Source organism: Tupaia chinensis, unplaced genomic scaffold (genome assembly GCF_000334495.1).
Source record: "Tupaia chinensis unplaced genomic scaffold, TupChi_1.0 Scaffold147500_1, whole genome shotgun sequence".
Lineage (NCBI taxonomy): Eukaryota > Metazoa > Chordata > Mammalia > Scandentia > Tupaiidae > Tupaia > Tupaia belangeri.
In genome coordinates, this window is record NW_006207351.1 from 1,645,191 (window position 1) to 1,654,667 (window position 9,477).

The 9,477-nt window shown below is 62.7% G+C and overlaps 1 protein-coding gene across 1 annotated transcript in view; it reads right to left on the minus strand.

The window, feature by feature from the left end:
• The window catches only part of TXNRD3 (thioredoxin reductase 3), a 22,521-nt gene extending 17,712 nt beyond the window's left edge, over positions 1-4,809 (minus strand). Inside the window, exons 1-4 of the mRNA XM_027768785.1 lie at positions 4,339-4,809; positions 2,502-2,606; positions 2,235-2,307; positions 189-308 (exon numbers count right to left, since the gene is read on the minus strand). Coding sequence (XP_027624586.1) covers positions 189-308; positions 2,235-2,307; positions 2,502-2,606; positions 4,339-4,413 — 373 coding nt within the window. The 5' untranslated portion in view covers positions 4,414-4,809. The remainder of the gene's footprint in view (positions 1-188; positions 309-2,234; positions 2,308-2,501; positions 2,607-4,338) is intronic.
• Between the last annotated feature and the right edge of the window lie 4,668 nt (positions 4,810-9,477).

Genomic DNA, 9,477 nt, shown 5'->3' on the forward strand with positions numbered 1-9,477 from the left:
GAGCCCTCCTGTGGGGAAGGACCCCAGCCTGCTCTATGGAGGGGCCTGGGCCCTCCTGTGGGGAAGGACCCCAGATGCTCTACGGAGGGGCCTGGGCCCTCCTATGGGGAAGGACCCCAGCCGGCTCTAGGGAGGACCCTGCCATGAGAGCGAGCAGCCCCTCTCCCTTGGCTCTCCCCGGGGCCTACCTTGCTGGCTGTACTCCCAGCCAAACTTCCTCGAGTCGCACAACGCCTGGCCCAGCAGGGCGGCCTGGTGCATGAGCTTCTTAGGGATGCAGCCTACGTTCACGCAGGTCCCACCAAGACCTGCGGGAGAACGGCAGCGTTCATGCCTCTGTGCGCTGTGCGTGGCGTGTGCACGCAGTTCCACGCACCTGCGGTGTTATCTGAAACGCCCCCCCGCCGTGTAGCACACGTGATCCACCCAGCCCTCCCGCAGGCCTGTGCAGGACCTCAGGGGGAGCTAGACCATGAACACAGGCCACTTTTGGGGTGAGGGCGCCTGGGACGTGGTGGGGAAGGTGGCTGGTTTCCGCACGGCCGACTGCACAGCTAATGCCCAGAACACCCCGGGCACACATGCGTGCGTGTCCACACCCCGGAAGGGGACGAGGTGGAGGGACACAGTGTGACTCTGCCTTTCTGTGCCTAGGGCACACGCGCCTTGTGGCAAAAAAGGTTCTGGGGACAGAGCCTTTCACTGGAGTCACGGGGATGACGGTGGAGGCGCTGGGCTCCCACAGGGCAGAGGGCGAGTGGAGTCCAGGATGCCCCTCTGCAAAGGGATCAGAACCCCACTGGGCTAGCTACTCGCTACCCCGAGGGTCCAATCGCATTCCGACCCTGCTCTGAGCCTTGAACAGCACAGAAAGGCAGGAGCTGGGGGCCCCTCTGAGCTCGTCAGCGGGACGGTCCCGGGCAGGACAGCGAGCACACATGCAAGGACACCCTAAGAAAACGGGCGCGTCAGCCCCGCCACGTGGCCGTCAGCGTGAGGCCCCGACAGGGACGCGGGGGGTACGTGTGACTGTCACAGCGTGACCTGTGCATTTGACTGTGGGTGTCCCAGCCAGAGAGGGGGCGCTCAGTGAGGGCCGAGGGTGTGCAGAGAGCTCACGGCAGGGCAGGAGAACCGAGGGCTGTGTCCCCCAGAAGTGGAAGCAGGGCCAGTGGCCGCCCCGCAAAGGCACGAGGGGACCAGGGAGTGCCATGAGCCGGGGCACGGCCGTCCATGGGCTGTGGCTTCCGGGAGAGGACAGGGCCAGCCTGAGCCACCCAGCCGGGAGGAGGCCAGGGGACAAAGACCCCAACTCTGCTCTCCTCTCTCCTCTGCCCTTCTCCCAGGAGCCAACGGGCCAGGCCCCACTGGAAGTCAGAGGGCGAGGTGCCAAACGGTCGCCGTTCCGGGTTGTGGAGCGGGCAGTCTGGAAGGACGCTTCTGAGGCAGAGCGAGACCACCCGGCGCAGTCTCTGTTCTCTTTCTGGGGGGAGAGCACCACGGAGAGGCGGGCATGGGGGGCTGCAGCACACAGCGGGGCGACGGCCTGGACCCGCCGTGTTCCTGATGTCACTCCACTCGTCACCCCGGCAGCCATCACACTCCTGAGAAACTGCCGCAGGCACATGGGGAAAGGCGGCACAGCGTGGGCCTTCGTGGCCACCAGGGCTGCCCGAGGCTCCGGGAGAAGTGAGGCCAAGTACGCGGGCGGCAGGGTTTACCGTAACGCACTCTGTGACTCTGAAGACCCTGCCGCGGCCTCGGGGAGGGAAGGTCACGTGTGTGCAGGAAGTGGACGGCTGCTGGGGCGTCTCTCTGCGATGTTCTCTTTAACTGTGCTGTGTTATCTTTTTTTTAGAGTTTTTGCTATAGGGCGCGTGCACTCACCAAAGAGACAGAGACAGAGAGACAGAAAGCGAGAAATCACCTCCCAGGGGGTCACTCTGCAACCCCTCCTCCACCTTCCTCGGGATCTTGGACACGCGCACACGCACCCGGCGTGAGTTTTCAGCCCCCAGGTCGGGGACTTGAACCGCGCTCGACTACATGGGAGTCTGGCGGCGTAGCCATTATGCCACTTGCTGGCCCCTCCTCACACTCTCTTCTCACGGTACCACTTGATACCTACAACCGCGCCACGCCATGGCTCCGCGTGGGTCAGGCCGACCCCCATCCCTGCGGAGGGTTAAAGGAGTGTCCAGGGCATGTGCATGCACCCTGGGGGCAGCACTCACCCCAGGATGTGCCCTGCGGCGACGGCGCCACGAAGTCCAGTACCATGACTTTCCTCCCCAGGGTGGCCGCTTCCTGTGGGGACAGCACACGGAGACCTGTCGCTCCCCGCACTCCACTTTCCCTCCCGCGAGTGAGGACAGACGGTCCTCTCCCTGAATTAAACCGGCCACAACTGAAGCTTAAGCAAAAGCAAAACCCGCTTTTCTCTCCAGTACCAAGGTGGGGATCAGCAGGAGCCCCTGCGGCCTCCGTCCCGGGGTCTGTACCTTCGCGCACGCCAGCCCGCCAGAGCCGCCCCCGATGACGACGAGGTCGTAGTCGTACTGGGAACCCTCCTGCAGGAGCTTCTGCAGCAGCCCGCTCCGATGCGCCTGCGTGTGGCGGGAGGGCGAAGAGAAGAGCTGCGGTCGGACGTTGCCAAGTGCTCATTCAGGGCCAGTGGGTGGAGGGGCGGGTGAGCGCTGGACTGGCACAGGACAAGGCGGTCCCAGGCACAATGGGCACGTGTGTGTGCGTGCCCCAAGTCCAAGGGGAATGAGAAGGGACTGCGGCGTGGCCGTCCCGGGTGCTCTTCCACTTTCCCCCTCACCGTCTCTCTGGCAGGCGCATGCACCCTACGGCAAAGACTTAAAAGAAAAAGCGTGTCTGACGCTGTTGGACCCACGTGGGTCCCTTCATACTGAATCTCAGAAGCGAGCAACGACCCTCAGCGGCTGTGGCCGACTGAGCGGAGGCCGTCAGACAGGAGCCGGGCCAGCTCGAGCTTCTGCCAAAGGACATACACCGCATCCGCCTGGCCTGTCCCGACGGGGCGTGTCCACGGCCCTGGCGGTGCCTTTGCGCCTGTGCGCCCTGAGGTCACGCTCCCTGGCCCTGCTACCGAGGTACTATGGTCTGGCAGAGCACACCCCAGGACCTCTGTGCTACGGTCTGAAACCGTTCCTGCCGCCATCCTGCGTCCTCACAGCTGACTGTGCACTGCGGCCACACCGGCGTGCTCTCAGCACCGCCAGACGGCTGCTCTGCCTTGGCGCCGGTCCTGGGGCTGGCTTGGAGCTGCCCTGTGTTGTCTGAGCGGCCCTCCGTGTGTGCAGAGGCAGCGTGGGTGGCACAGGGGGGACCCGCAGGGTCTCCTTCACGCCATGCTGCACAGCTTGCTCCATCCCTGGCTCTAGAAAGGCCACACCTGACCCCGCCTTCCCGGGAGGCCCAGCAGGTGCTCCTCGGGGGGCCAACCAGGCTGAGAGCTTGGGGCACAGCCCAGAAAGGACTCCTCACTTCTCAGGCCCTGAGGAAGGTCCGCCCCTAAGGATCTGCCCTACAGGAAACGACTCTCCGTCCTTGGGCACAATCGCCGACTCCGCATGTCGGCCTGGTCGTCTGGCTTTACTGTCCGGTGAGGGGCCGCAGCTACCCCGGTGGGGACTGGGGCCCGGCTTCCAGGACTAATGCGGCAGGCCGCCACCGTGTAGAGCACACAATGTGGGGACCCTTTCATCCCAGTGAGACTAACACCTCGAACAGCAGCACCAACGCCTGACGTGTCCAAGACACAAAGCGTACGAGGTAGGATTTTAATGAAAGTAAACAATTATAAAACGAGGACCTTACTGAGGCCAGCAGGTGGCGTGGTGGCTAAGGGGCTAGACTCCCATATGACCGTGGTTCGAGTCCTGGACCTGGCACCTTGAAACTCATGCTGGGTATGTGTACATGTGTCCAAAATCCCAAGAGGAGAAGGGACTGCGGTGTGGCCTCCCTGGGGGCGACTTCTCACTCTCTCCCCATCTCTGTCTAGTCTCTGTGAGTACACGCGCCCTACAGAAAAACACCTCAAAATAAAGGAAGAAATAAAAGCCCAGGGTGGCCCTGGGAGGAATCGAGTGAGCAGGGCGAGAGTGTCCGTGGGACCTCATTCTATCAGGGAGCAGCCCTGCCTCTCGCCCACCAGGAGGGAGACCCCGGGCTGCCCACTCATCATGGAACCTCTAAGAAGACCTGCTGAGCTTCTGGAGCCCATGGGGTCCCACGGTAACAGCTGCCCTCCACTCTCTTATCCCACAACTCCCCGAAGGACGGGAGCACCGAGCCCAGGGCTGTCACCTGGAACGTGCGGTCACACCCGCCCACGTGGACCTGGTTCACAAAGACGCTGGGCACGGTCCTCTGATCTGTCATCTCCACCAGCACGTCCTGCACGCTGGCTCCGTTGTCTGAGAGACAAAACAGCGGGCAGGGAGGCCTCTGAGCTCGCCCACGTGCCACACCTGAGGGCCACGTGTCCACGCCCAGGGAAGGCCTGCATGTTGCACGGCTTCATGAAATGGTGGCCTGCAGGGAGAGCCCAGTTTTCAAAGTAATCCTTAAAGACAGTGACCTTCGGAATGAAGCTCGATCCCTTCTCGTCAATTAGACTTTGCTAAATAACTCAGTGGCTCTGTCAAGACAGACAGGCAAGAGCCGTCCCTGAAGGGCAAGGTCAACAGTGGCAGCTCAGAGCGCTTCCTCTTCATCCCCCACGGAGAGACTCTGCCATAGGGCGCATAGACTTGCAGGAGAGACAGACAGAAAGCGAGAAACCACCCCCAGGGGCGATGGCCACGCCGCCATCCCTTCTCCATTCTCCTCTCGAGATCTTGGGCACGCATGCACACATGCCCTGCGTGAGTTTAAACCACCGGGTCCAGGACTTGAACGGTGGCTGACTACGTGGGAGTCCAGCGACATAATCACACCATCTGCTGGTCCCTAGAAGAGACTCCTTAAGATTACTCTAGAAAAAATGTTCACATTCACAGTCCAAAATTTCTCCTCCATCCCTTAAAATAAAATGGCCCAGGACCACGAGGACCCTTCAGACTCGCACTGGCCGGGCTCCTTCTCACTGGGCGCCACGGCCAGCCCAAGGCGGTGCCGGAGAGCCCGCTCCCCCTCGCCGTGCTCCATGGGCCAGTGCTGAGCCAGAACTAGCTGCACGGCACCAAGGGCTCAGAGACCGGCCTGAAACCCCACGTGCTCCCTCGGGCATCTCGCGTTCACATGCCAGGGCTTCGCTGGCTTGGCTAGACGTGGCAGGGACCCGTAGACGCTGACACTTCACGGCCAGCAGTGTCTACACCTTCCTTCCTCTCCCTCCCTCAAACACGGAGACTATACACATGTTAAAAACCACACCAGGGACCAGCAGGTGGCGTGGTGGTTAAGGCGCTGGTCATTCCCACTCAGCTGACCACAGTTCGAGTCCCGGACCTGGTGGCTTAAACTCACGCCAGGCGCATGTGTGTCCCTTTCTGGGCAAATTAAAAAATAAAGGCATGAATAAAAATAATAATAATGATAAATAAATAGTTCTTTAAAAAAATAAAATAAAAAGCTACACCAGGGACCAGCAGATGGTGTAGTTGACCGTGGTTCGAGTCCTGGACCTGGTGGCTTAAACTCATGCCGGACGCGTGTGCGTGCGTGCCCAAGATCCCGAGAAGGGATCGCGGCGTGGCCATCCCCCCGGGAGGTGATTTCTCACATTCTGTCTCTCTGTCTCTCTCTGTCTTTCTGGTGAGCGTACGTACCTTATAGTAAAAACCTTCAAAAAAAAAAAAAGACACCAAATTATTTGTCATGTAAGAGTTCATTTTCTGCATGGCTGAATTTGGATAAAAATGACCCATCTAGCCCAGAGATGAGAGAACACCGAATTGGACGAAACGAATGGGAGAGCGATCACCAACACAGCCACGAGCGAGCCGCACGCCTTACCGAGCTGGTCGAGTTCCAAGACGTCGCAGCCGACGCCCAGCGAGGAGAAGAGGTCTTTGACCTGCAGCGACAGCGGCGGGCAGTCAAGCCCCGGCCAGGCCGGCCAGCAGCGAGCGTGGCCGGGGAGCAGGGCGTTCCAGATCCGCATCCCTCGGGACCTCCGCTCCGGCCTGCTCTGCCCACCCGGTGCCCTGGCGTTGACGACAAGCCCAGGGCACACACACCTCCTCTCTTCCCACCCAGTGCACTTTAGGTCTCCCAATTTCCTTCACAGGAGACCGGAGGGGGTGCCTCATGGAGTCCTCGCACGATGCACCAGCCCTGGCAGGTGGCATGGTGGGCACCGGAGGCCCGGGAGGCTCTAGGACAGGAACCTGGGACCCCCCGCGTGGGCCCCGCTGCAGCCTCCAGCTCCCCCTACGCTCACTCGCCTGGGACCCCCGAGTGGGCCCCGCTGCGGCCCCCAGCACCCTCTATGGTCACTCGCCTACCGCAGCGTGAGCCGTGGCTGCTTTGAGCCGTGGCTTCTTAGGTGTCCACCCACACGTCAGAGAGCAGCCCTGCCCGGGGCAGGCAGGCCATGTGGAACGAGCAGCCACCGCACCAAGTCCCCACAGCATGAGACACCCCAGCGCCCTGCTACTCCGCTGGGGCACAGAGGGGCGGCCCTGATCGCCTGGAGCTTGCGCACAGGCAGGACTGCGTCTCGGCCACTCTGCAGAGCTCTGCCTGGAGGCAGCGACACAAGCTGGCGTCACAGGCTGTCGGCTCCCCGACTCCTGCCGTCCCCCACCTGGCTGACGGCTGTGTGTCAGCGAGCCCCTGTGTGGCCGCACACCCTCGGGCCCACGGTGGCCATCGTGTCTGAGCCAGCGTCCACTGGCCTGCTCAGTGACGTCCCGAGTTCTCGGTGTCAGCTGTGCCCTCCAGTTCTCGCAACTGTGGCCAGTTTTATTTTGAAGTTTCTTTCTTTCATGAGGCAGAAAGAGAGAGACCCCTCAACAGGGCCCACCCCAGCCTGTGCCGGGGCTGGCAGCGTGGCAGGGTGGCAGTGCATGTGCCCAGCGTGCTAAAACCCACTCCCCCCCACCTTCCCAAAAGCCCTCCCACGACGCCAACCCTCCGGATGACACCGAAGGTCCCACTCCCACTCCCCGGTGAGACGCCGCGCGCGGTCAGTCACCGGGCTGGCAAAGTCATGAGTGATTTCTACGTAGAATGCACTGACCTCCCCGACGCCCTACCATTTCAAACGAACTCTTTACGGCCTCTGGGCAGCTCCTGCAGGCACGTGGCGTGAAGAAACATGTACCAAGCAAGCCCCCAGGCGCTCCGTGGGGCAGGGAGCCCCTGCAGCCCCCGCGCGTCCCCGCCTGCCTGGGGTCAATGAGGTGGGAGCCGCATGCACAATTCCATGGTGTGGACCAGCAAACACGGCCCCTACCCTGGGACCAGGCAACAGGTGGCACACTGTGGGGGCCGCTGGGCGCAGAGGCCCCGGGAAATGTCGCACCTTCTCTCTGTCTCTGCCTACAGCGAGCACGTGCACCCTACAGCAAACGTCTGAAACAGAAGAACAGGCACGCAGCAGGGCCCAGCATGGGGCACATGCTGCTGAGGCTCGGACCACACTGGAGTCCTGGGTTCGAGTCCCAGGCCTACCACATGACAGGTGTTGTGGTGCCACCTGCAATTCCAGCAACTCAGGAGGGTGGAGGCGAGAGGACAGCACTCTGGAGGCCAGGGTGGCCCACGGTGAGGCCTGGCCTGGGAAGAGCCGGCACGGGGCTGCAGTCTGCACTCCCAGCGGGTGGCTGAGGGAGGGGGGTCATGACAGAGACCCTGTCTTTAAAAAGGGAAGAATTCCAACCCCAGCTGTCCAGTCCTGTAACAGGAGTCAGGCAGCGGCCACGGGACAGAGGGCGGAGGGTCTGGACTCTGCTGCCAGCAGTGAGCTGGGCCATCTGGAACTCCTGCGACCATTTACCTGCCATCCACGCTACGAGCCTGGCCACCCCAGACCCAAGCGATACAGGGCAGACACAGTTCAGACCTCAGGGGCTCCCACACCCCAAGGGCTTCCGAAACTACAGCTTGCAAGGAGACAGGAAGGCCTGGTCGGGGACAGGTGGGCCTGCATCTGCGTGGAGGGGCGGGGCTCGCCGTGCATGGAGCAGCGACAGCTGAGAAGTCGCAGAGGACAACTCTCTGCAGCCTGCATGTCGCCACCATCAACCCCAGGAGGCTTGGGGAGGCTGCGCACGGCGGGAGGCAGTGAGAAGGAACTCCCCTCAGCTCTCAGCGCTTTCTAATCCGCAGGAGCAAGGGTCAGTGCCCACGAGGGCCTGTGCTCCTGGGGTCAGTCACTAAACACAAAATGGCCCATGGGAGCGTGGGCACTAGACCTGCAGGTTTCAGAGGACACAGGCGGCCACAGGGGCCTGATCCTCAGTGTCGACTCGGAAGCAGGTGCAGCTGCAGGGCAACAGCAGGAGGGCGTGCATGTCTGAGCACGCGGGAGCCGGAACCAAGAGGTGCCCAAGGCCCAGCGACTCAGTGTCAGGTGTCCCCTTGGAGCAGGCAGGGGGTACGCAAGGACAGGCATGACCCTGTGCTGGTGGGGCCGAAAGCTGCCAACGCCAGCACGCCCAGCTGTGGTCTGACTGGCCCAGGGAATATTACAGCAGCAACAGCGAAAGCAGCTTCAGGCACGGGCACGCACCACGCGGGGTGGCTGCTGAGGAGATCCTGCACACACACGTACTACGGCCCGTCTGCGTACACGGGAGCCGCCCGAGGACAGACCCCGCGTACACACGTAATACGACCCGTCTGCCTACACGGGAGCCGCCTCAAATCCACCGACCTCGAATCAGGAGTGGCCTAGGACTGCCAGCCCAGCCCCACACCTCCAGCTCTCACGGCGGTGCCCGTCCTGCTGGCGTGAGCAGACCCTGGCTCACAGGTGAGTCCCGGCCAACAGCTCTTCCCAGCGGGGTATTTTTAATCTCTGGGCACATTTGTCCACAGAAGCAATGGGGATGCCCCGCTGGCCCCAAAGTCAAGGCCGCAGTTCCTGAGACCTCAGGCCCTCCAGCTGCCTTCGCCTCCCTCTGACCACGGTGGGACGCCGAGGTCACTCCGAAGCGGGTTTGGACCCAGCCCCTGCTCCAGGGCCCCTTCCTTCCATCTGAAAACACCTTCTCCTGCCTTGAAAACTTCAGCCCATCCCAGGCTACAGAGCAAAGCAGGAGGGCGAGGGCAAGGCCAGGCCGAGCGGGGCGGGACCGGCGCCGGCACACGGCGGGGACGCTGGGGACACCCGCCCCGCATACCCGCGAGCTGTGCGGACAGTAGCTCTTGCTGAACACCAGCACCCTGCTGCCCTCGATGAGCCCCAGCAGGCGGCGCCGCAGCTCCTCGCGGGCCTCGGGGGCCGGCCGGCTGGTCCCGGGGGACGACAGGCGGGCGCGGCGCCCCGGAGGC